Raw genomic sequence first — 27,841 nt, 5'->3', positions numbered from 1 at the left:
CATATATACAAAGACACAGCAAATACAACACTGTTGCAAGTTTTAATGTTTATTTCCCCAAGACAGCCTAGCCTGCACTCTACTTGGATAAATTTCACAAGCTAGTTTCCGCTGCTTCTAGTTTTAAACTTTAACCATGTTTCTGATGACAAGGAATGCTGCAAAAATACTCTAGTCCAACAAAGAGTTATGATCACAAAATAATCTTTATCCATTCTACAGTGTTTCAGAATTACCAGTTGATTTTAAAACACAAGGTAGATATAGATGCTAATGGTGGCTAATCTGGTATGTTTTCTTATAGCAAACTGTTGTTCATGCAACACTTGTGCTCAAAGGGGAAGGCACAGCATTTCCTACAATGAGCCACCTTATAAAGAGTTCATTTTGTACAAATTTGTAACGTCACCTTTAATTTAGTGTGCAGAACCTCAAAACTGAGGTATTACTCCAATTATAAAAACACTTGCATTCTTTTTGTGCAAGTTTAAAATACAAAGTTCTCTCTAAAGTGGCTCAAAATAGATTGTTCATGGCTGCCTACATCTAAGATAAAAAGAGTCTAAAACAATTGGATTAGGCATAGTAAAGGTGTTCGAACCATGACTTGATTTGTACATCTATTCACACCTCTTTTTCGGTCTTTATTCGGCAGTACATATGCACCAAATTTCATTTTTAGAAGTTTCCATATCATTTTCATAGAAAACAAAGTTTGAAAACAAGTAACATTGAAACACAGCACGGTATCCTACCACAACGGAAACATTTGGTTACAGGACTCAACAAAATCTAAAAATGAACTATGTTGTAGATTACCACATGCAAAGGTCTTCATGTTATCTTTGAAAATGAAAAGGATGAGATTTTATTACCACATTTTACCGCTTTCTACTATTATGGCAACTTGTGTACTGCAACACAGTCTATTTGAAGAGAAATGTATGATTTTTTTCATGCAAAAATCTACAAATTAGTTTTGATGATATGGAAAGCTTTTCATAACATCAAACATTCATCTGGTGCAAATGCACAGGGAAGCCTTCCTGAAATTCTGACTTTACAAACAACTAATAAGCCATACAGGAAAGAAATTAAAAATAACTAAAAGAAAAATAAGAAGAAAAAACCAAAAAAGAAACACAGGCTGCAGGAGTAAACCAGAGTCTGCTGCTAAACCGGTCTTTGTTTTTGCGTCCAGTGTAAGTTAACACTCATGAACTCATTTTGATGATTTACTAGGTTTGTTATCAGCCCCCTGAAGGCGAATCAAGCTTGCATGCGTTCACATACAGCATCACAACCATACTCTCGTACACACCCCACTCCAGCACTAGGAGCCTGCTTCAGGACTGAAGAGCCCCGTATTTGAAACGAGCCTGGCTCCACAGCATCGAGTCCAGACATTCACTCAATGTTGTCCATTCACACGGTGCTTCATAGCAAGGCCTGGGCTCATTCTCCTTGGACTTATATGGGCATCCTATTCTCTTATGCTTACAAGGCTTGATGATGATAGTACTGCATTTCCCCCCAATTGCTCTAGTAAGTCATTGTTCCTTCTCAGGCACTGAAGATCTTTGACCTGTAGCCCTTTTTCTTTGAACAATCTAAATAAGCATTCAGTGTGAAGTTTTTCATTACATTTTGCCACTCATTCTCACTCGCACCCACTCGCCATCTTGACTTCATTTGGGCTTTTCTGTGATTCCAAATGAAATCTTCACATTTTCTTTCCCGATTTAATGCAGCAGCGGATCCCATGAGCCAAGATTGATGGATCAAACCTTTTTATTCAGTGCTGCATTGTACCTAACTTCCAAAATACCACTCTAAAACTGGAACCCTTCTGCTGGTACATTGGCAGATGAATTGAAACCAAATGTTCCGCCTTGTATTGCTTCTGGAACAAGGCTAGGATCTTCATCAATCTGCAACAGAACGAGAACATCATGAGTAGTAATAGACAAAAGCCTCACTAAAAAGCAGTCGCTCTTTAGGATTGTCTGGCTATCTCTTCACCTAATCTACTCCATTGCATCAAGTCTTGCCGTTCTTCTCCCCCGATTTAGTAAGAGCGCTATGACGACAGTAATTTAGGCAGAAATGTTTTAGCTTGTATTTAGTAGGTAGGCTACATGGCATGCAACAGCCTCTCGTTTATGCAGTTTTCACTCCTGGAAATCATTCTGTCAGTCATGCATCATCCCTATTGCCAGCTTACAAACTGTCAAAGTTGTTAATAGAAGCCCAATACCATTGAATCACATAAGGATTAAGCTGAAACTGCAGTTTCAATTTAAATAGGCAGTATACAGGTTAACAAATCGACAGGTTAAATCCTAAGTCCTGCTGCATAGGCAAAATCTGAGTTGCTTAACAAGATTTATGTCTTATTGTTCATATAAAAGTGATACTCTAGCACAAAATAAACTTCAATGTGGACAGCAGGGCATGAATGCAACTGAGCTCTACCATTTCAGTAAATCTGCTCCCAAAACTTCTTCAAACAAGTAGAAAACCCTCTCACTCCATGACACAGACTGTCATGATTGCATTTCCTTTACATGCAACTAACTTCTATGATTTCAAGTGCACACAAATCTAAAGCCTTCCTTTTATTTATGTTACATGTTTAAACTGAAGACAACATTCTCGATCAGAACATCCTACCTCTGAAATCACTGTAATATTCAAAACAGTTTGCTGCTTAAGCCGCCAAATCTTGGATTTGGTACTCAAGTCAGCAGGGAGTATCAAATGTGAGATGTCAAGCTTAACCAGAAGCCAACACTTAAGAGAACTATTCAAAGCCTAATATTTTAATCCCTAGAGATGATGCTTAAATTAGGCATCAGATCTTTAGGTACTTCACAAAGAACAGTAAGGTATGCAACAGGTTCAAATAAGGGCTCATTCTTCACTGAAAAACTAAACAAGTGTCACAGAACAGGCTTTAGAGCTGTTGCCTTTACCTTGAACCATATTTTAAATGCAATTACAAAAGCAGGTTGCAGAACTATTACACACTTACATCATCTGAAGAGAAGAACTGATCAATGATCTCATAAGCCAGTTTGTAGATGTCTTCATTTTCATGATTTTGTAGCTGTTCAATTTTCTCCAGGCCTACAATAAATACACAAGAAATGTAAGAGTTAAAATACTAAGTTCAGGCAAAACCACCTCCCTCTCATTAAGACGTCATCACACAAAGTAACTAAAAACGAATCTAGGAATAGAGTGACCATGAATAATATGGCATTAAGCTCATCAGACAAGCTTAAGCATAAGAGCTTCTTAGAGATTTAAGGAAACATAGTAGAGATTGAGGAATAGATACCATGACAAAAAAAACAACCTGTATAAGAGCTCAATTCCAGCAGTGGTAGTACTTCCCTTCTCGCTATAAGTGGTCAAGCTCATCTGTGGAACTATGGTGAGGGCCAAGCACTAGGACATACTCCCTTTTCACAGAAACATCTTTTCAGCACCTGGTGTAGGAGCCCCAAGCTGCGACATTCCAGACCCACACACTGTTGGTGGCACACATGCTACCAGTTACTGACCTGTAGCTTGATTATATAGCAAGTAGCTCCAGTACAGTGCAAGTTATTGGCAGACACAAGTAGAGCATACACACAAATACCTTCGGAGTTCTGACAAGCAGAGCTTTGGGCTTAAACACCTCATCTGCCTCCCTCACCATCACCAATCACTTAAGGTTTTCCCCCCTCCCTTAAGGTTTTGTATTTTAAAAAAACTGTTCAACTCTGTTAATGAAATGCCACACAGTGTTTTACTTGCACCCAAATTTAGTATCACTGTTCTTTCATCCTTGGAGAGTTTCAGTCAACTTGAATACCAACCAATGTGGAGAAAGTCTGAAAGCCATTAGGAACTTAAAGCTATCACATTTCTTCAACCCGTGTATGTAGGTTCCCACCCCCCCCAAATTCACCTGGACATGACTTGTGCATGATGAAGAACCACTTTGTCAAGTATACCAGACTTAGAAAATTGGCACCTAATAAACTTTACCAACATTATCCAGCTCCTCCACATTTTACTTGATCATGAACTTTATCAGTTAGGGAAAGCTAAGGATATTCACCTGACAGGTATTAAAAAGTCACTTTTAGAAAAAGTTTGCTTTAAAACATCTGTGCCAACACACAGTGAAGCCAACAGCATATAGGAAGTTGGCTAGCAAGCCAAACCATCAATTTCTGAAAATCGCAGCATCAAAATATTAAGCATCTTACCTCCACACTCTTCTATAAGATTGGCTATGGTGTCCACTTCATCTTCAGCCATTTTTAATATATTACTTAGTCCATCCAGAACCACTTGCACAACTTGCGCATCTTTTACTGTCAGCAAATTGCAAAAGGGAGGAATTACATTTTGTTGAATTAAGTACGCCACCTAAGGGGAAGAACGCAAGTAGTTACATGAGGAGTGTGACAGAAGCAAACAATGCACCACACACAGGCAAACAAGTCGAAGTACTCCAAATTACCTAACAAGGCGAGAGTATTCTGTAGCAGTCACTTTCAGAAATTTTTGTTTTAAAGCACAGAAGGGTAATATTTATGAATGATGTTACAAATATATTTCAAGTTTAGATCACACCAGTAGCAGATGCTGTGAACTTTTCAGTATTAGACAAGGCGTTTCAACCTCATCTTTGAGGAATGACACCACCCCAACCATGCTTACAAGAAACTAGCATATTTCTACTCAATAGCTGCTATCATTATTATCACACTCTTATCCATTGGGGGGGGGGGGGGGGGGGGGGGGGGGCGGAATAGAAAGATAGGGATGTTGAATGACCAAGAATCTCAGAGCCTGAATGCAGTCATTCATAGCTACTAAGCCATCCTAACAGAAAAGATTCCACCCAACTCCCCGCTCATACTCTTAATCTCAGGTCATTCCAGAAATGACAACTGCAGTTCACTTCAATCCCGTGTGGGAGAGGGAAGAGTTACTGAACATGGTAGGAATCCAGACATTCATAATCCTGGTGCAGAAGTCTAAACCCATTGGCTGATGTACTCTCTCCAATGCACCCAAGGAAGATAATGGAAGACAATAAACCTTTCTTAAGGTTTGACTCACTTGGTCTTTTCTTCCGCTGATAGTTAAGTTGCTTATTGCCCAAGCAGCTTCTTTCTGAGTACCAAAGTCACCCTAAAAACACAACCATAAGTAGAAATCATCATTTCAGTTCTTATGTTAGGTAGTGTTCTAGTAAAAGCTTGGATTTGTTACAGTCCATTCTGCATGGTATCACCAGATCAGTTTCCAGTAAGTAGGGAAAGTAACTAGCAAATCCTGTAGATGTTTGAGTCTACTCACAGATTGTTCATCCCTTCCCTGCAACCATGTTTTTAAAAATCGATCTTCCAGAAGAAGGGAAATTTGTTTGCAAAGTAAATAAGAACGGTAATACTCCACTCTCTTGCATTCCTTATCAACAGCCATCATTTATTAGGGACAAGTGGTAAGAGTATATACAGTGGTTTATCAAAATTTACAAACTGTCTGGCTCTGAAGTCAGTGAGCTCAGGTCTTCTTACTAAATTTTAAAGGGAAAAGGTCTCCAGCTCTTCTCTCAGTGATCAATAAATTGGCAGTTAACAGAACTATCTGTGAGCAGCTTTAGGTTACTTAGGGGGAAAAGGCAAGTATTTCTTCAGTCTCAACCCCAGCCTCTACCCTGACGCAAGATATTGCATCTTTGTCATGGCTGAACACGTTTGTAAGGCTGGTATTTCTGGCTTGCTTCCACACTTCAGAAAAGCAAAATCAAGTAACAAATAAAGCAAAAAGTAGGAAATGGTTGAAAGGTGTTGTACTGCTCCCATTTAAAAACATGCTTTTAGCTACCCTTCTTCTCAAGGCAGATCCTTGGGAGCAGAATGAGGTTTGGAAACTAACATTTTAGAAGACACTAATGGCCAACAACTGAAAAGGAATACAGGTATTTGAAGTCCCACATGATGACCCATTAGCATTCAACCTCTAGTACACAAGCAGCAATGAGACACTAAGAAAGCACAAGAAAAGCACTCAGTGTTTGCAAGCAGCTATATGACTTCACTATTTAATAAAAAAGGTAAAAGGATTCCCCTCAAGTTTCATCTGTTACTGAAAAGAACCATCCATCCACCCAGCCTGTTGCTTTTCCATGGGAACAACTCCAAGCACACAAAATCTACGATTATTTTCTATGGCCACCTATTTTTGTTGATGCAGTTTTACTTGTTTTAAAAAAAAAACAAAACGATGGGACAAGCCCAGTCCTCACTCCAGTGTCACAGGATCATTACTTGGATTACTCTCAGCCTAGATAAATGCAGTAACACAAACAGGGTAATAAATGCCACTGTTTAGCACTTTCTTATATTTCCAGATAGTGCGGAGCAAAAAAAAAGGATGAAGTTCTTAAGCTTTGGCAAAATTCTGGGAACTAACTCAATGCTGTTCACATCCAGACCTCTTCAGGCTACATAAGGAAAGAATTCTACTCCCATTGTTTACAAAGTGAGAAAAAGAATTGGAATGAGATTTACGAGGACCTGAGAAGCAGCTGCCCCTGGTCTGCTTCCTTTCCCCAATACATTTGGCACTTATCTCACAGCACTTTGCAAGAGTACCAACAGGGAGATATTTTATCTTGCAACATATGAAAAATGCCCAAGGGTATAGTTTACCCCTGCCCCCGTTTACAATATGATGTAAAACATGAAGCAAGGACTTCAGTGTCTCTTCCCTCAATTAAAGAAACAAACTGTTAAATCCTTTTATCTAACCTTATCTAGAAGATGTATTATCATCGGAACAAGGTTTGCATCTATTACTGCCTGAACTTGCTGCTGATTTCCTGCAGTGATGTTAGATAGGAACCACACTGCTTCCTGCAAAATAGAAGGATGTGAGAAGTTATTAATTCATATAGTCTTCTGTACCTTATTTTATTTCCACTCCAGTAAGATTTTATACATTCACATTTTTATATCTGCAGTTCATACGCTAATCAATCTGAAGTGCAATCAAGTACTATATCAGTTCGGTTGTACATAGCTGAATTCCTAGGAAGTAGACTAGACATACAGGTAACAAAGCAACAGCCTTGCCTTAGAAGATGCCACAAGACTCTTCAGTCTTTCATTGTTACCAAGGTACAACCAAATACTCCAAACCCACAGATTAAAAAGAAAAATTATTTGGAGACAAAGTCACAAGGCTACAAAGGAGCACCCAGAAGTGATTCCATTACCAACAACAAATGCTACAGCAGTTTTTAGCTGATGGTCAGATAAGCTCTAAAAAGCATTATGTTTTCCAGAAATGAGACTGGTAGAAGACAATATGTTCTCTACCTGCTTCATAATGTTTCTCTTCTAAGTGTCAATCACTATGAAAATGCAACACCATGACTTAAGTGCTTGCTTTTCAAGAATAAAATTATATGACCCTTTATGATCATTTTGTCCATAAGCCCAGGGCTTTCTCCTTCCAGCAATAACCAATCGCAGAAGCTTAGGAAAGTGTGTAAGAAGATATCTTCTCCCCAGTTGGCCCTCCCAGTCCCAAACAGTTGAAATTTGAACTAAGCCAAGAAGTGTACCTGGATTCTTATGTTAAATAAGGATTGAGAGCCCACCATCCCCCTTTTTAAGTAGGAATCTATACTGTAATCAAGAAATAACAGTTTCACATAAAGTTAAGAATATCAACTCTCAATCTTACAGCTGAGAAATTTCTCCCTTCCTAGAAACCCTCCATCACTCCTCAATTCCCTTCTCTCAACTTATCTGGCATGACAGCTTCTTAGACAAGTATTTCTCTCAACATGAGATTCAGAAATTCTCACACTTCATTCAACCGAGACTCTTGGATCAGATCACAGGATCACTTTCATTAGTGGACCTGTTAGAGATTTAGGATGCCTAGGCTTGTCTTGGTGGGCTTGTTTTGGGCTTTAATCATCGGCAATGTTGTGAAGTGGCACCCCAGAACATAACAACATGCCTCAGATGCACTCCGGAATCAGCACTGCATTATCAGTGCCCCCGTTTAAAGCCTTTCCTGTACATGCACGCACACACACATTCTCCACACCCCACCCCCAGTTTAACTTGGTTTAAATTCCATTTATCACACACACTCCATTCAAAGAGACATCCGATTATCTCTATTTCATCACTTCCAAGAGTCAGTTTAATTAAAGTGACATTTCTCATATCAAAACCTATTGAGTCAGACAAAATTAAGATGAAGCTTTAATTTCATAAAAATTCAATTAGAAGAATCAAGAAACAACATTCTTGTCAAGTACAAGTTTACAGCTCCTCAGAGATTTTTCTTGAAGTGAACATCTGTATAGAAAACCCAGCACCCTGCCTGCTCTTGCCATAAACTTGTGTACGTAGCCAATTTCTGAAGTCCCTACCACACTACGTTATGTCGAATCCAAACCAGCTATGCCAAATATAAAGAGTTACCAATTGGGTGCAATTTCTGCAGTTACTTACCTTATTAATTTTTTCTTTGGGATGTGTCAGAAGTGCTGGAAAATGTGAAAGAGCTTCACAATTCAGAACTACCTGTGTCTGTTCATCGGTACCAGTGACAATGTTTCCTACAGCTCTCAGTGCAGCAGTCTGAAACAAAAAAGTTATTTTAATAAAAGATTTTTCTAGTTGAGCACATACTTTCAAACTAACAGTTGAAAAAAGCAAAAGGTTTTATGCAAATGCTACACCACACAGGAAAAAGTACTCTTTAAACTTCAACATGAACTATAAAAAGAAACTACCTACTTTCTCTAGTATTACGTTTTAAGCAACACTTCCTTGAAGTTATCCAAACTTACTTGCACTTTAACTTCTTGATGACTGAGGAGAGGAACCAAATGAGGGACTATTCCAGAGTCTATCACCATCTGGATCTGTTCATTGCCAGCATCCGTTAGATATGAGAGTGCCCAGACTGTATCTACCAATATCTAACAGCAGAAACATTTTTAAGTACTACAGAAATATCACAAGTCAAAAAATAACATACATTAAAATGTAAAACAATTCTTGTTGTGAAGCCAGAATTTACATAATACAGCAAAAACCCATTTTGTTTTACAAGCTTCATACATTCTGCTCTACAGAAGTCTGGAATACAACTGCTGTTCCACCTCTTCTAGCTCTGAAGAATACACAGAGACAAAAAAAACAGCTAAACAACAGCTAAACTGCTAACTACAGCTTATATTCACTCATTTACTCCACTATTAAAATAACCTAACATTCATATTTAACACCTCAGGAGTTACATCTAAAGCTAACATTTTCCATATACAGCAGACACTAACTTTTCTTTCATTTACACCAATTTTCATTACAACCTCAAACTTAAGTGCTAGTAAAAAAACCCTGTATTTATCTGTAAATTAATGTACACAGAATTACAACTGAAACTACATTTTAAGTATAGGGAAAGGCCATACAAGTAAGGATTTGCAAAGATACAGAGAAATACCAAGAAATAAATCATAACATACTTAAAAATAAGCAGTTAAATATCAAAATAAGTTTGCCATAATGAGAGAACATCAGATTTTTTTTTAAAAAAGAAAAGTTAATTATAACATGCTTTATACTTCAGCTGAAAAAAACAAACCATACCAGAACACAAAACTGGCTTTAAGTGGCCTTACTTACATTTACATCCGTGTGGTGAATTAGAACACAGAGCGCTGGAAGGATCTAAGGAAGAAAAGAAGCATTTGACAGTTATTTTTAAGGCAGATGGATATTCGACTTCAGTAGAGTTACACTGAACACTGAGTAATTCAGTCACCTCCTGAATGGTTTCCATCGGCGGAGGAGGATCTTTGTGACGGCACAAATTGACCATGACCCAAGTAACATTTCTTAAGAAAGTTATGGGAATAGATGGGCTGATGAAGGACAGCAGTGGTTTCACTACTCCAAGACTAATAACATAATCTCTACACTGGGGTCCATCACCTGTTTGAGACAAAGAATTATGAAGACAAAGATAATCCCATGCCATTCACAGAAAGTCTCATTTCTGCACACTTAAAACTTCCATTAAAATCATACAATATAGAATTTCATACAGAGAACTTCAATTATTTAAAATGCATATATCTCTATATGAGATACACGTATCTATATATAGATACATCTATCAAAGACACTTATATTAAGCTTTAGCAGGACCTGTGGCTGCCTGCCTCATTGCTTCATTTTGAACTACTCATTAAAACCAGCTCCAATCTGCAGGTCCTGTTTGCCAGTAATCCTTTTTCCTGTACCTAGAAACAAAGCATGTAGGCATGTGTTTTTGGGTGCACGCCATTGGTGCACGATCGAGAAAACACGAATAAGTTAGAGGGTGATTGCCAGCCTAACAGCTGCCTTTTGTCTCGGAGTTGAACATTTCCAAGTTCTAACACACAAAGTCCTACTTAGTTTACTCATTCAATAGCAAAAGGAACTTAGAAGTTTTTAGTGGCAGGAGTAACACAAACCTATGATATTTCCTAAAGCCCACACAGCTTGCTCACAAACATTTTGATGAGGTGAATGCAGCAGTCTCAGAAAAAGTGGCACAGCATCTGAAAGATACAAACAAAATCCCATGCAATTGTTAATATATCTCTCAAAAGACAAAGTAGTTCACGTAATTAGCTCTTAAAGAAAATTTCAGTACTGCATGAAAAACTTCTCCTGGTTAAGTGTTGGTCAAAACTTTACTAACTTCCCAGATGATACTGAAATAAAACATACTGTAATAATTCTTCCTGCATGGCACTTTCTTATAGAGCCCACACTTCAGAATATTATTAAAGCAACTCTTAAAATAACCCAGCATTTAAGTCTCACAAGTTTACTGAAGCTTGTCCAGACTCCAAATTTAGTTATACTTATTGAATTTAGAAATTCCGTGCTAAGCTACGTATGAGAACCAACTGCACAGTAGTAACTGTTTAAGACCAACCTCACCCATTCCATTTGGCCAGCCTATGAGTCAGTAGGGACACATCTACATTACTGACTGGTAATGTAGTAAGGGGGAAGTACAGGGGTTTAATTTGTTTCAGTCTTAATGATTTATAGTACCCTATATTCCCCCATCACATCTTTATTAGTAGTGAAGTACATGCTAGCTGCTGGTCCTAGCACATGCAGAAAGCTAACTACGGAGAGATCTTCCATATACATTGCCTGTGGGGAGTTCCAGGCAGTGCTTTAGTGCACAACTCCTGCTGGGACTCTACAAGAGGAAACCTGCTAGATCGAACATACACAAGTAGACATGCAAGGTAAGCTGCACCAAAAGACCCTTGCCATCCATACAGATGCACTACCACATGCCAAGCCCACTGTGTGCTTTTCCCTAAATATTTCCAACTCTGTGTTCAAAATCTCTTGATAACCGTTATGAAGGTACATGTACAGCAACAGCAGCCAATTCTATAAATATAGACATCTTGGTCTCCTAAAGCAATACAGATGCATTTCTCAGTGTGAAGTCTGCTTTTACGTCACCAAGTTTTGACTCTGCTCAAGTTGAGACCCATTACCTAACATACTAGAATTACCTAACTGACCACCGCAGAAGAGATTGTTTGAAATGCTACTGCCATGTCCCAAGAAAAACCCAACTGACTGAGCAGTAAGAAAGGGATTCAAAAGGCAACACACAAAACTCCACAACTGTTATCAAGGCAGCTACTTTTCTACCCAATGTTGGTGCCAGACAGGAGAATGCTCCCAATATTTAGAACTGAAGCTAAACCAATTGTTTCCAACGCATTCTACATGCGCCACATTTAGATAATTGATTTTTTTTAATGCCCAGCACTAAGGGGCTTGCTTACGTGATTTGCTATTGGCAGTTTACTCTGTGAGAAACACTCATTTACTTTAGAACACATTTCAAGAGAGGCTGGTATTTTTAGAGTCTTCTCAGTGTAAAACATTTTTTACTAGAGAAATAAATCACAGAAAACTTATTTTCTACTAAATAAAGGTATTTTACAATGCCTGTATGCAAGGAGAAAAAACATCCCAGCAAGCATATTAATAAGTACTTTTGGAGAAGTTACAACAATCCATCCTCTTCATTGAAATAGATCACTACAAGAAAAACAATACTTTCATATGTTATAGCTACTAAATTGGCTAATATAATGCATACATGTAGACCTAGTTAAATCAGACATCATCACTGAAAGAAATAATTACTATATTTGGCACTCATCTTCAATCTGTATTCAATCAATAAGTTAGGTTTAAATAGCGTTTAGAAGTATTCTAGATCAGAGGTGTGGACAGATTATATGTTAATTATATTTGCAAAAGAAAACTCAGGATGCAACTGGGAGAGGAAGAGGAGGAAGATGAGAAAAAGGTAACTTCAAAGTATTAGGTATTAGGAAAGATAACGGTCAAACCATTATATCAAAGTTAACAGGCTCTTAATGCTGAGAGTTTGTAAAAGCAAAGTGCAACTGATTTTGCAACCAATGCAATCTCAAAACTTATATTAAGAGAAAAATCCATTAAGCTGAAGTCACCTGCCTTAAATTCCTTCACATCTGCTGTGGAGAATTAACCTGTTTTGCTAGTTAAAGATTTTTGAAACACACCCAGCCATTTAACAAATCATGTGCTGCTATAACCTTTCTTGTGAATACATACTTTTTTCTAAATATAAAGCCAAAACATACAGTTTGTGAGAAACCTGTAACTGCTTAGCACTAACAATGAAAATCTACTTCGATCACTGAAGTGAAACAGTCACTCATGGAGGATATGCAACACTGACATTTCACCACTTAAACACCACCACACACCTTGGAAACTGTACTTACTACACTGAATAGAAGTTCCAGCTAGTCCTAAAACAAGTCAGTATGATGGTTGGGGGGGTGAGGGGGGACCACAAAAACAGATCAAGCATAATTCTGTCTTTTCATTGTTGGAAGCACATAACGTTTAATGGTATCAAACAGCATGCACTGCAACACAACACTGATTCCATCCATTAAAGCTACTGGTATCTCAAGTAATATAGGTTTTGTGGATTTTTTTTCCTCTAAGTTTTAGGCAAAAACTTGTTTTACTGTAGGGTTGATTCTTCCATGGGTCTCAAGAAGCTCTGCTGTTTTATTCACTCAATTCAAAAAGCCTGCAGACACTTCTACTTAGTTCTGCGTTATCAACAGAAGTGCTACTTCAACTTAGGACATATTTAGAGTACAGAAGAAAGTTTGCTTTGCTTGGCAACTCAGATTCCAAGTTTGATAATTCCTTTCCATGCTTCAGATTCCTCAAAATATGGAGGAGAATGGTTTTTTTCTTCAACTGGGTTTTGGAAGAGAGTTCAACATAAGGCACCCTCTGGACTTGGTTCATGTCTTTTCCTCCCTCTTCACAATAAGATAGGAAATGCCTCCACAGGAGCATTTTAAGGTGGTTTTTTTTGTTGTTGGTTTTGTTTCAAGGCTTTTTTGTTTGGTTGTGGGTTTTTTGTGGTTTTTTTTTTTTTAAATGGAGACCAGCAGATACGAACTCTGCTAAAACTGTGTGAGTTTCCAGAAGAGATTACTCACCATTAGGAAACCCAACTGAATTTAAAATCTGAGAAAATGAAGAACAAAAGCAGGTGTGCGCTTCAACTGATGCTGCTTGCCAGAGAAGAGGTAGAACATCTGGCAGGAGACTTCATGGGCAGGTCCTTCAGCGACGTGCCTGTGATTGACAACTCAATTTCAACCATCCCGGCTATCGCATAAAAGGACCAACCCTAACATGTGGATTGGTGAACATGCTTGAGAGAGAAACAGGAGTGTGGATGCTCTTTACAGTATCACTCAGATCATCTTATTTTTGTGGAAGCTACAGTACATGCTTTATCGATGATCAAATATTGTTGGACTTACTAGATTGAACTACAGCCTGTGTTTGTTCAGAGGTTCCAGATGCAATGTTTGTCAAAGCCCATGCAGCTTCAAACTGTAAAGAAGGACTGCAAAGGAAGGAGGAAAAAAACCCATGAGTTTTCAAATCAGATGCTATAGGCACATTAGCTAAATACTGAGAATTCTTGCAACAATTAAACATTGAGTTTCAGAAATACTCACTTGTCATCTCTTTCAAGACAGTGCACTAAAATAGGTAATATTCCTGACTTTATTAGATCGTCAATTGGTGGATTGCGATCACTGGAAAGCAGTTTTCTGTTTAGGAAAAGGAGAAAACACACAAGTCTTATCAGACAAATCACAGAACGAGAAGTCATGACTAGAAAGGATTTCTGGAGCTTGTTTAGTCCAACCTTCCACTCACAGCAGGATTATTCCTGACACTAGATCAGGTCAGTAACAGCTTTCTGTAGCTGAGTTTCAGAAACCTCCAAGCACGGAGATCCAATAAACTCCTGGGACAAACTGTTCTAGTGCTGCACTACCTCTGGGCTGCGAAGTTTTTCCCCAGTGTGTCTTATACTCTCAGAGAGCAAGCAGGATTTGTTTTCTCCACTTTAAGTCAAAGTAACTAATCACCAAAACTGAAATTACTGAACTAATGAAAAAATGAAGTACTGAAAAACTGAAGCCATTACATTCATTGCCCACTTCAGTTGCCGTGTTTTCTCCGACTACTTTTGAAGTTTATTACCAGCCAGTAAAACAAAGATCACTGGAGTTATCCAGTTACACCCTCCTGCAGCTTCTTCCTCCTCCACCCAACAAGGGAGATAAACAGATCCCGGCTGCTTTGATGGGAAAGGCAGAAACTTGTTTCTTCTTTACTAAAGATGTAATGCTAGAGAGCAAGGAGTCACAAAGTATTGCTGCAAAAAATGTAAGTGTACAAATTTGCTTCAGTTTTTAATCCCTTTAGCTTCCCCTTTCTGCAGTGAAGGAATTAAGGAGAATGAAGGAAGATCCTTGCAGGGGCCAATTTAGGCTGCCACACCAAACTTTTAGCAGCAGTGGGAAGACTGATATATGAAGAGATAGCTATAATCAGCCTATTCACATGGACATTCCCATTTCATTTTAAATCAGGCTTAATTAAGCGTATTTTAGTCTAACCTGGTTTAGATCAGCTATAGTAAGTAGTATGTTCTTCATGATGCTACCCTGAGTTGATGAAACTTCTTAGTGAAGACAAGTTGCCCAATGGAATGGGTACAGAAACCATTCTTTCCCTATTTTCAGTACGGCCTGTTGCGATAGGACAAGGGGTAATGGTTTTAAACTGAAGGAGCGTAGTCTTAGACTAGATACAAGGAAGAAATTTTTTACGATGAGGGTGATGTAATACTGGCCCAGGTTTCCCAGAGAGGCTGTGGAGGCCCCCTCCCTGGAAACACCCAAGGCCAGGCTGGACGGGGCTCTGAGCAGCCTGATCTAGTTGAAGACGTCCCTGCTCATGGCTGGGGGGTTGGGCTAGATGGGCTCTAAAGGTCCCTTCCAACCCACACCATTCCATGATTCTATCAGTTTCAAAAACATTAACTCCCAAATGTCAAAGCAACTTCCAATTCACCTGACTTCTTGATCTGGAAGTCTTGCCTTGCACTTGAATTAACTCCCTCAGCCACAGAAGGTAAACAAATAAAAAGTTGTAGCAGAAAGCTACAACAACAACAAAAAACCCCAGTAATTCATGAAATAGCAGTTAAATACTAAATTTATGCAAGGGAAGTTCGTAAGAGTATTTTAGGATCACTTCCTGAATACATACAACTACACAGAATCCCTTTTAAAGCTAAGAGTGGCTTTAGCGGCCTAATCCATGACAAAAGTAGAAAAATAATTATGCCAGTTTTCTGTATTTAAAGCTAAAGACTTTATGGCCCTGCTTATTATATATTTTACTCTACTTGTGAGAAGCATCAAGTATTGCACTAAAAAAAATCCTAGTATTTATTTATACATAAAAATCCTGACTACTTCAAAGACCTAGGTATTTTGGATTTTTTTGTGAAGTTGTATTTATCAATTTTTTAAATCAGTAAATGACATACTTTTTCTAGTTAAGCTAGAACACATTTTCTGAATTTAAGAGCATGATAAAATACAAATTAAAATAATATATTTGAGAAAAGTGTGTTTACCTTGCAGCCTGCACAGCACTTAACTGTATACCCTGGTTGTCACTTGAAGCATTCTAAAATAAAAGAGAATTTAGACTTTTCACATATTTATCACCATGACATGAAGAATGTTCAAACAATTAGATTTTTTTTTTTACCTGCACTATTGCCTCCAAAGAAGTGTTTTGCTAGAAAACAGAGACAAAAGCAGTTAGAAATTAGAAATGTCTTTTTAACACATAAAAATAAGACATGCTTGAGAGTGTTAAGTTAATTCTTACCACTCTAAAGTCACCATCTATATCAGAATCTTCACAGATATCTTCATGGGGAACATTTCTCCTCTTCAGAAGATGCTCATCTCTCTTGTTCTTTAAGAGAAAAATGTTTTAATGCCTTTAAAACTTTGATTTGGGGGATATGGGGGGTGTTAAGAAGGGAGTAGAAGCTTCTGTTTTAAATAAATGTCATAAACATGCTTTCATTGATACTGTTAAAATGTCAAACATTCAAGAAGCTGGAGAATGCTGCACAGAGAAGCACATTTTGGAAATAACTTATTCCTAGAAAAATCCTCCATCCAACTCTATCTACATCAGTAACTATTTTTGCTGGAAGTTTCACGTGCACACATCCATCAGTACTGACATTGCAACCTATTTGTCATTATTTTTATCAAGACAAGGCAATTCCCAGAGGCTAGTTGTCTGTTCATCCCAGAAGTAAAATAGTTCAAGTTACGATTACTTTTCTAAAGAGCTTGTTTTCCAACAATTCTAAATAGTGTTACCTTCACACATACTCTTCCACTCTTACTTGCATTTTGAGCTACTGCTTTGGGAGACAAAATATCTTTCTGTCTATAGATTAACAGGAATAACTTTTTTTCAAAAGGAAACACATAAGCTTTTTATAAGTTTTAAAAACTAAAAACCTCACTGGAGAGGCAAGATTTATTCCCTTTAACAGATTACAAACAAAATTCTTTTTCAGGACAAAAATTATGGAACTTCTAGTACCAAGTATGGTAACTTTAGAACTTCCTCCTAAGCCATATTACCACTAGTAAAGACAAATAGGTAGTTTAACAATGTTCTTGACGAAATACAGAAAGAACACAACAGTATCTAATTTTTAAGCCTTTAACAAAAACTCTTTAAATTTTAATGCAATACCAACATAGCCAAATCCCATTCAGCAACAATAAAGCTACATCATCTCACCTTCCTCAACTCCACAACAACTTCATTTCTTTGTCTTCTCATAGTCTGAAAAGAATCAACATCAAAGTGCATTATGTTCTGAATCTAGACCAAGTCATTTCGAGTTCTTGCACAACTATTTTTATGTTCATGCACTTTAAACAATACTTCTACACAGAGAACTTAGCTTTCACTATAAAAGTAGAATGCAACAGGAAATTGAGAGAATGGTATTATTTCTGCCTGTATTATTTAATAGTAGAAACAGAGTCTCCTAGGTCTTCATGTTGAAGACCAAAAAACAACCAGTATAAGGAATCAGGGAATAAACAGGTACCTTTTAACAAAAGGCAACATTGAACAGAGCTATGCATAACACAGCAGCACCAAAAGCATTATAAACACAACACAAGCTAACAGAAAGCATACTACATTTGCCCAACCTTTAAGCTTGTCTTGTTTCAAATTAAAAGAAAAAAAAAACCAACAAAACATGAGCCAAAATCCCAGACAGAGCCAAAACTGCCACTTTTATAAAGAGGCATATCGGTATACTTAAACTGTATAGTCAAAGTCAAGCACAACTGCCTATCTATCTACACACCTAATGAAGAACTGACACCTCTTACTTCCTCAGAGCAGTGAGGGAATCAGGCGATTCCCCAGGCAGAGACACCTGGCTGCCTGGGCTACACTACCAGACTGGCTGATCAGCCAGAAACCAGTAAGGAGCACAACACACTACTAACAGGTAACTGTCACCATATAGCTACCCTGAAAAACAGGCTGAGGTTCAGGCTGTGCGGGTGATCATTCACCTAAACAAATTAAGACTGCTAAAGCAAAAAGAATTTCAATAATCTAATTCTTCAGAATAAATAGATCCAGACAACACCAAGGCCTTTTTTGTATGAGAAGCCTGGCAGGCATCATTCAAGTGTAGCACCACAAGCATACCCTTCCAGACAGAGCATGGAAAAGTTCTACAGGAGCTCTTGCTCACCCAAACCTCCACAACACTACTTGTTTCTCCCAGATACTTAAGTAAATTCACAGATCTCACACATTTCTGATATGCACACATTTCTATTACTGTATGAAACAGTACTAGCCTTGTGCCTTGTGGAATAGCTTTATAAACAAGTTCAAATTAAGAGAGCTAGTAAGCAAACCTGAGTTACAGAAATATTTTATAAATGAAAGCCACATAAAGCCCTTGGACCTGTAAGAGCAATTTTTTTTGGGTCATTTTCTCTACAGCTCCCATTGAGAGCATTCAGGACGAAAAAGCAATTGCAAATATACATAAATTGGTTTACTACCGCTTGTGTTACTACTCTACAAAGTGAAAATAGAAAAAACCCTGGTTTATAGTGATTTTGTTCTATACTTTGAACTTCACAATGAATAAGAATAGCAAAGTTAAAAACAATTGCATTTTTATTGTGACAACCACTCACAAGCCCAGAGAAAGCTTGAAATTCCAGAGTGTAAGGGACTGCATTAACACAAAATACAAGGAAAAGATGGCTGAGAGCTTCTGAACAGCAACAAGCAGCAGCTCCGAAGATAAGGATTAAACGCTTGACTTTCAGAAGCAGAATTATTTTTATTGAAAGGAATGTACACTTCAAACTTCCAACTCTGATCAAGACAGTTTACCTTTTCGAAGGATTTACAAGAATGAGAAAAGGGCAGGAAAGGATGCCAGTGAAAAAGAAGGGATGGTTCCCCACTGCTTTGGAGGTAGAACTTTTCATCTCTTGAGGACAAAAATGCAGTTCTTCATGAGAAAAACAGGCAGAGAAGGGAAAAAATTCAACACACCCACACAGTGATAGCTTCCCATTTGTATAAAAGGCAAAGTATACATGCATACCTAATACAGCTGCAGCACCTGGAACAACTAGGTAAGAACCATAGTAAGTATGTACAAACTGTCCCACACTAAAAAGCACCAAAGCAAGTTTCCAGGAAGCGTGCATCTTTAAAGAATGTTAATTCAATAGGTCAATCAAAACTAGAATTAATAGCTGAGTCTAATGCAGCTTAGATTCATGGCTTTTTCAGTTTTAAACCCATAAAGTAGTGTCTGCTACATGAGGTCAGCAGTTAATACTGCACACTACTAGTATGCAGATAAACTTCACTCCAGAGCTAAGGACTTACTCTCCATAGCTAGATATGCTTTTCAAATATTTCTTAGAATTCTTCAAGTGATACTGAGAACCTCAAAGGTGTAATCTCTAAAGTGAGGAAAAATATACTTCAATAAACTTAATTAACACTCTTCTGGCCTAATAGGTATTTTCTCAATTAATACCTGTCTTATAAATGCATAGATGAAATTTTAATGTTTTGTAGTAGCTCCAACTCAATTGTCTATACCAACACAAACTGGAGAAAAATTGAAAGGAGCAAAGTTTCTCCAGCAGCTATCTTCCTACACATGCATTTGTTAAACACCTGATTACAGACTACTGTCATCATCACATGGCAGTTCACGCTTTAGCTCTTTGAAGCGCATATCACTTCAACGCTGGGGAGCCAAGTCCCCTGCCTGCAGCTGCACACATCACAGGATGCTAACAACTGCAGGCCAGCAGTATGTAAGCTGAGCCCAGAAGAGTGTAGCCTAGGATTCACCAGCTAAGACTCACATCCTACCCAAATGATGAATGGTAACTCTGAGTAACAGAGCTGAATGCAAGAAGCACTCAATAGTCATTTAACTGTGCTCCAAGTGCTGTTGCCTTCCCAGAGAAGCCGATACACTAATGGATACTACTCATCATGTAGGGGCTTCAGAAAGACGCTGCAGCTTTACAACTGAGATGTCTACTATAGGCTCTTGCTCTCAGCCAGTAATGTAGCATTCAATGTAGCTTCTCTAAATTCTACTAACCTGGAGTAATCAAGAAGAAAATAAAATAAGGAAAAGGTCTGTTAGGATTGCAGAATTGTAGCAAGCCCCTGATGATCTCAAGACAGTTAATTAACACCTTCCCAATCCACAACTGTTACTGCAACCTAACCAAATAAGCATACCTGTGGAAGAGCTGTACTGCAAGAAGGATTCTTGCAAGACTTCAACAGTGACATTACTGGTCACAGAAAAGCTGTTGCTAACCAAGAGCAAGACTCAAGGTACATTTTCACAGAGTAGAAGACAAATTGCTAGAACACCAACTATAAAGGGACATTAAGCTGTAAGGGTATTAAAAATAGTTACAATTACTAGTGATCCCAAAAGGAAACATATTCCAACTCAGGTGGTAACACACCTTCAAGACAAGTGCATATGCATGCATGTGTGACAGAGATGGGAAGAGACAAGTGAGACCAAAACAAATACTGCAAGAAAAAAGCCTCACACATCATTTAAAAGTTTCTTGACTTGAAGAATCATATGTGCAGTTGATCAGACTCAAAAAAATCCTGGAATTCCATGAAGACTGTTGAACAAAAAGAATGTTCTCCCTTCAGACAAAAGCTGACAGGCCCTTGGTTTTAATTCCTGCCTGCTTCTGAAGAGGACCTACACACCTTGGACTCACGAAAGCCTCCACACAAAAGAAAAGCAACCAGTGAAGTCACTCTTAAGAACAATTTCCCAAAATAGGGCTCCACTAAAACAATTTTCTGTGTAAACAGTCAATGGTTCACAAACTAGTTATTACTGGTCAACCTGTCATGGGTCTTCCTCCTCGGAACAGAAAATGCAAAACAAGTAAGAACTGAAGTTAGCTCTGTCAAGGAGTTTCACAGCATCATCACCTCAGCCTAGAAATTAAATAGATAGTTTGGAGAAACTAAAACAACAGACTCAAGATCAACTTGTGTTGCCTTTTTGAGCTGTTTTCCAAGGGCAGAAACCTAGGTATAATGGTTTCATGGCACATGGCATCATAAAGCTAGATTCTCCCTTCTGTTCTGTAGAAGATTTGACTTGATTGTTAGACTTCTCTGAATCAGTTCTCAGCTTGCATTAACACAACTGTGTGTAGGAAACAAATTTTCTACAAACAGAATTCAGAATGGTCCTTGGAAAGTGTTCCAATTTAAAAACACACATCACACCGGTATGAATTCATGTGGCTCTTTCAGTCATTGGATCCTGTTCTTCATTTGCTGAATCAAAAATCAAATGATCAAATCTTTCTGTCAGCCTATGATCACTACCTCTCCATCCTCCTTTTTTTCAATTATATTTAGCTTAAGTTTTATCATAAGGGCTATTTTCTGACCATTACTCATTACTGAGCCCTTCAGCTTATCATTAAAATCTCATGTTAGCTGATGTCTGCAGGATCATGATACGTTCTAGTGTTTTTCACAACACCAGATACAGAAGAAATATTCCACGCTCCACACTCAGATCTACTAGCCCGTTCGAAGTACATTAGCCTATACCTGGAGCTCATGCTCAGCTAGCGTATCTTGGTCCCTCCTCCACCTCTGATTCCCTCAGACCCCATCACACACACAGCCTGCCTTTACTGTTTTGTGGGGTGGGTCTTGGGGTTTTTTTTTTTGCTATTGTAAAATATTTCACTCAGGTGGCTCTGTTTATGCACCTACAACAGGAAGGTCTGACAGCATGCAAATAATGGTAGAGCTTTACCTATTCCTCTCATTCTAGTGAATGGTTTCCAAAGGCGTGTTGTTTCTGTTGTGGACTGCAAAGGCAACAGTTAGTTTAAAGCAGAGCTGTTGGAGCCATCCTTCCTTCCTAGAAAGTTGCTACTCCACACTAGCACCAGCCTGGTCTATGATTCAAAATACAAACAAGAAAAGGGGGAGTGGTGGGTGTAGAAACAGACCACTGTTTACCTTCAAAACCTTTTGAGAACTGCATGGCACTTTCACTTTTTAAAAAAATGCTACCGACTATGACTCTGTGCACAAACTGCTTACTCGCTACACTAGCTACTCAGAAAGCACCCAGTCTGCAGGCCACAGCTGAAGACTAGTCTATAACCCAGAACATCCAGTGCAGTGACAACAGCAATGACTAAGAAACTTTGTCTTAGCCTTCACAGGTATAAAAGGCACTGAGCTACAAAACAAGGAAAGAACCCCTCAGATACACAAGTTCATATTTGCATTTGTTAAAAATACATACTCTCCACATTCAGTTTAACCAAGTTATTTAGGCCCTCCTCTAGCCGTTATTTCCCTCCTATACTAATTCTGGCTCATTTGCAGACCGGAGCAATAAAGTCTACTCTCAAGATCACTGGTAAAAGTGCTACAGGATTTTAAAGCCAACACAACCTCTGCAAGATACCACCAGAAAACTCATCAACTCTTCCCCCCTTCAGAATTATAATGGCACTCTCAGTTACAAATAAATAAAAATCAATGACACTGCACATGCTGTCATTCAAGTTCTTCCCAGAGAAGTTGTACAAGACATTTTATTTGGCCTGCACATATATCTCGGTATGATTTTTAAACAATAAAATGGATGAGCTTCACCATAGAACTAGAAGTCAGCTTAAAGGAACCTATTTTTAACTAACTCAATGAGTGAAATTCTGCTCTCCTTTACTTCCTCCATATTTGAATCCCAAGCAAGTTATTTTGCATGGGATATGGAAAAGGTTGAAAAGCTTCTAACTACCTGTGATATCCAGTATTTCTCGTAACATTCCCTCAAAGGTCCTTGGTATTCTCAAATACATTTTATTACATGCCCTGTGAACAATATGGCAATTCTTAAAATTGATAATATTGATCTTAAAACATCTTCACTCAACAGCTGCTCCAACATTCGCTTTGAAGTAGCCTGCATTACAATATTATGATCATTTTACATTATGCATTTCTCAGTTACAGATATTTCTGCTCTATTTGACACTTCTCCTGTGCTGGCACCATTAAAGCAATTCTTCCTCTCTCACCCAACCACACAGACAAGCCAGGGAGGAAAAGGACAGCAGAAGCTCATCAGTTTCTTCCAGTATTTCCAGAGAAATAATATGCATGAAATTTTTTGTTTCATTTCAAAAAACATAAATGCCAGTCAAGTTTGAATGCTGCAGCAGGCAATCACCAATAGAAAATGAAATATTGAATCGCCTGATAGAACAAAACAAAGCAAGTGAAGAAACTACCCCAAACTCCAAATCTTCTTTTCAGACCTTCCCAGGCACAAGGCTATGCTCAAGACCCCCAACACCCAGTACTAAACAGCAATTACTCAAAACCAAACTGTCCATAAAACTATGTCTATTGCAGACAACAAACAATTTGCACTTATCCTGGTCTTTGTACAGTAGGACAAAGATTAGTGTTCAATTCCACTGTCTATGGTACTGCAAGTATCATCACAGCCATATCCACAGTTAAAAAACCTCATCCTTTCTCATTCAAGAAAAAAAGGCCAAGTAAAACCTGTTCCTCACTGAAGACACAAGATGAAAAATGTTACCTTAACTAGCTCTCCTAGTAGATAAGCATTTGCATAATTTTATATAAAGTCCAGAGAGCACTTAAGTAAGATTTTGGGTTTGGAAGTTAAAGAAGCTAGTGTGACCACTTCTGCAGTTCTGTGCTGTAGCAATACATGCTGCACATACCAGACTAGAAATCTTAAACACTACTGCCTTAGTATTAGCTACAAATTATCACTCTCACAGCACAAACTCTTCCAATATTAAAAAAGTGTATTATGCTCTGTATCTTTGAGCAGTACTATAAATAAGAAAAAGGGACAAGGAAGTATTTTATATTTCTGGCCACAATGAATCCCTCTATTCCCAGTGTCGCCACCAATCTGTCATCTTAACACACATGGCAGCAATTGTTTACAACGTAACATGTCCATGCATGCATGTTTATCCAATACTTAAGATGTTTAGAAAAATTCCTTTGTACGCTTATGTAAAGCAGGTGTGTGTTTTAGTTTTTCTTTTTTCCTTTTTCAAGGCCAGAATTTGTATTTTTAGAAGCACATCGATATGGACTGGAAAATGAAAGTCCAACTTTAACTCATTAAGTATCCAAAAAGCTAAACCATCCACTTAGCACTTCAGGAGACAAAATGCAGGAAATGCTCTGCCTTTTGCAAGATATACTATAACCTTCAGTGAAGATCTAAGACCAGGAAGGTAAGTACACATGCTTTTCTAGCAATGTAACTGCCAATTGACTGATTTAAGCAACATGGAATCATATTTGTACCGTTTATAAAAAGTTTGTCATTTGCAACATGGCAACCCTTCATAGCCTCTACAAATCTCTATTAATTTAGGATTCACCAAAACCAGAGTGATGTATTATTTGTTTGATGATAGTGAAGGGAGGTAGACAGTCATGGAAAAGAAAAAAGATCATGGTTTTGAATAAAGAAACACAATGGCTAAATGCACAATTTCAGCAGAGATGAAAAGGGGGAGGAGTGAAGGAGGCAGGAGGAGGGAAAGAGATAATGATCAAATGTTGGCTTCCTATGCGAAGTAAATAGATATTTTTCCGCTAAAAGCAGCACAGGAACACAGGTGTTACGAACTACCTGAATACTCATTAGCAACTGTTGCTACCATAGGATACTTGTCACACAGCAGACATTACCAACATCTCTCTCACTAACGAATACTGTGATATGTAAGCAGTTAATAAGCAGGAATGATAGCCATAAGCCTGAGCTATTGTATGAAAAACAGCCATCCATGGTAGTTATTTTAGGTACCAAGCATATGTTCCAGGATTTGTTGGAGAGATGTCAGTATCTAAAATGGCCTAGCAGTGGTGTTTTCACTGTGTACAAGGCCATGTAAGCTCATCAGCAAATTAAAAAAAAAATACTGACAAGGTTACCTGCTTCCTGACACATACACACGTGTTCCTTTTACTTGCACGTGTTGATCTTGAACCTTCCCTTCTTTAGCTGACTTACCCGAAAACACAGTACGTTGGCACCAAAGGAGAGAAAATGCAGATGAATTCCAACCTGTATTTTCCCGTTATTTTCATTTTCTCACTATGATAGCACATACTTTACTGTGCACCTTCCTAAAAATGCCTTTCTCCCACAGTAGTCTATTCAGTGAAAACAAAATTTATACAAAAACAAATTTACATCCAAGGCAAATAGTTACTAACAAATCTAACAACATTATTAGTAAACAGAGCAATCACTGCAGTAATTATTCCCAGTTCCAACACTGTTGGTGTCACCAAACTTTATTCAGTTATTGTACATAACTGTTTCATCAATAGACTTGGACAAGTTAAAAACCAAGGTGCTACGGACTTCCAAGTTACCCAAGTGGGAAACTTGGTAGATGTTCTAATGGATGACAGCAACATAAATGCTTTCAAAAAAGAAACACCGTTCAATCGTCTCCTTATGAAAGATTAGAATATTATGCTGGTCACAGGGACATGTATTGAGGCTACTGAAAAACAGAAATGAGAATGCCAAAGCCCATTACTTGATCACAACCCTACACTGACAATATTATGACGCACAGTTTTCCCCAACCAGCACTCCTGGCCAAGGGCTTATGGGCAAGGATTGACACCTAGTTTTAAAATTTGAATATTTACTAAAGAAACCCTAAGTTAGTTATCTCTTCTGTGTTGAAGGAGCACCTTCACAGCTCAAATAACACATGCAGCAATCCAGCCACCAAAAAGTTTAGAGGCTCCATACTACAAACCACAATTGTTTCCAGACTCGACTAACTGTACGGTAAAATAGTAACATTTTCCCTGTATAAATCAAAAAGAAGAGGTTTTTCAGTAATAATTTTTAGTATGAAGTGTAGGCAGTAATTAATATACTCACTTATGTTGCAGAGACACACAGCAGAACACCCAACTGGGCCCTAATCCCTGACTCAGGCTTTTAAGGGGCTACTCAGCGCAAAGAGCGATTATTAAGTGCTGGCAAGAAATTAAGGCAGAGCCACACGAAAACACGACTACTGCCGTAGCCGGCGGAACACCGCGGCAACAACCTGGAGCCGGCCAGCGGCTGGACCCAACTACGCCAAATTAAGCGCCCTGAGCGCCATGCCGGTGCCGGCCGGCCGCCTGCCCCGCGGGGAAGCCGCCTCCCCGGGGCGGGGGGGAGCCCCCCCAGGGCCGGGCCGGCCGTTGCTCTCTCAGCCGCGGCGCTCCCGCCTCCGCGCGGCGCCCAACGGCCCGGCTGCGCCCGGCCCCACAGCGCGGCCTGCCGCCTTGCCTTCCCCTCCCTCCCTTCCCTCCCCGGGCGGCGGGGAGCGGCGCTCCCGCCTCTCGGCGGGGCGGGCAGCGCAGGCCGCGGCCCCGCCGCGGGCCCCTCGCCGGCGGATTAGGGAAAGACGCCACACGGCGGCGGCGTCCCCCCTCACACCGCCATGGCCGGCCGGCCCCTCCCGCCGGGCGCCGCGGCGGTTACCTCCAGGTCGCGGCCTTTGTTCTTGAAGTTCTTCAGCCGCTGGTTGTCCAGTTTCTCGTTGTCGGCCATGGCGGGGCCGGGGGAGGGGGGGGGGGGGGGGGGAAATAGGGTAGGTGGGAGGGAGTGAGGCTCCTCCGCCTCCTCCCGGGCCCGTGCCCCTGCCCGAGCCTGCCGGGGTCCCCCCTTCCCGGCACCGCCCGAGGCGAGGAGCCGAGACGCGGTGCGGCGGGGAAGCGAGGCGAGGCGAGGAGGCGGCGGTGCCGCTGCCGGCCTGCTCGGGGCGGCGCTGCCCGCTGCCCCCGGCGGCCGAACGTGCCGGTAGCGAGGGAGGGGAGGGAGGGGGGGGGAAGAGGGGCAGCCTCGCTCTGGGTCGGCCGGCCGCGCCAGCCGATTGGCTGCGGCGCCCGAGCCCGGCGGCCAATAGGAGAAGGGAAGGCAATGGGAGGGAGCTGTTGCGCGGGGAGGTGACGCGTATGGTGACGTCGCGCGGGGCGGGGGGAGGGGAGCGGCCCTTTCGAGGTGCTTCGGCAGGTCCCGGCCGCCGCCATCTTGGGTGGCGGCTTTGCCCGCGCCGTGCCCTGCCAGTCCTCCGCGCCCTCCGCCACTGCGCTTTCCTCGGGCCAAAGTCAGCAGCGGCTTATCCTTCGCCCCGCTCGACTTTGCATTCGCTCCCCTCAGGGGACCGGAAGCGCCGCCTCGCCCCGCGTCGCTTCAGTAGCACCTGAGGCGGGAGGGGCGGCACCGCGCCGGTGCCCGGTGGTGTCACGCGTGCGAAAGCTCAGAAAAGTACTTAATAAAGATTGAGCGGAGCGAGCCGCTGCGGTTGTCACGTTTGTCACCGTCCGGATTTTAATCCAAACCACTTCACTAGACTTTGGTCCTAAGCACTACTGATTTTGGAAAGAGATGGAAGTAGGGCTCAGGATACAGCAGCAGGTGTTCTGGCAGCCTCCTTGGAGACGTGGGTAAGCTCTCCAAGCTCTCCTGAAGAATTAACATCATCTGTATGCAGATATGTCTGCAGGATTCCACTGCATTGGGCAATATGCTCATTTATGCTCCAGAACAACTGAGGACCAAGTTTGCAAGCAGGACTTTG

General features: G+C 39.9%; 1 protein-coding gene and 1 non-coding gene across 3 annotated transcripts; both read right to left on the bottom strand.

Moving 5' to 3' along the window:
- Positions 1 to 33: 33 nt before the first annotated feature.
- On the bottom strand, positions 34 to 27,103 carry KPNA4 (karyopherin subunit alpha 4). 2 transcript variants are annotated; one of them, XM_075098579.1, is made up of 17 exons: positions 26,743 to 27,103; positions 17,373 to 17,417; positions 16,431 to 16,520; positions 16,308 to 16,337; positions 16,171 to 16,223; positions 14,189 to 14,284; positions 13,988 to 14,073; positions 10,568 to 10,654; positions 9,871 to 10,040; positions 9,732 to 9,776; positions 8,891 to 9,022; positions 8,550 to 8,678; positions 6,825 to 6,929; positions 5,128 to 5,199; positions 4,266 to 4,428; positions 3,035 to 3,129; positions 34 to 1,931 (listed from the first exon to the last, which is right to left on the bottom strand). In XM_075098579.1, exons 1-17 carry the CDS (start codon positions 26,809 to 26,811, stop codon positions 1,833 to 1,835), a joined length of 1,566 nt encoding a protein of 521 aa, XP_074954680.1. In that variant the 5' UTR covers positions 26,812 to 27,103; the 3' UTR covers positions 34 to 1,832. The 2 variants fall into 2 exon arrangements, with proteins under 2 accessions (XP_074954680.1, XP_074954681.1); XM_075098580.1 differs by lacking the exon at positions 26,743 to 27,103 and adding an exon at positions 26,149 to 26,403.
- On the bottom strand, positions 7,909 to 8,226 carry LOC142060625 (small Cajal body-specific RNA 7). Its single transcript, XR_012661844.1, has one exon.
- Positions 27,104 to 27,841: the final 738 nt, after the last annotated feature.

Source organism: Phalacrocorax aristotelis, chromosome 7 (assembly GCF_949628215.1).
Source record: "Phalacrocorax aristotelis chromosome 7, bGulAri2.1, whole genome shotgun sequence".
In the NCBI taxonomy this organism is placed as follows: domain Eukaryota; kingdom Metazoa; phylum Chordata; class Aves; order Suliformes; family Phalacrocoracidae; genus Phalacrocorax; species Phalacrocorax aristotelis.
Note: the sequence above shows the minus strand (reverse complement) of the source record. Positions and strands in the feature narration are given on the sequence as shown.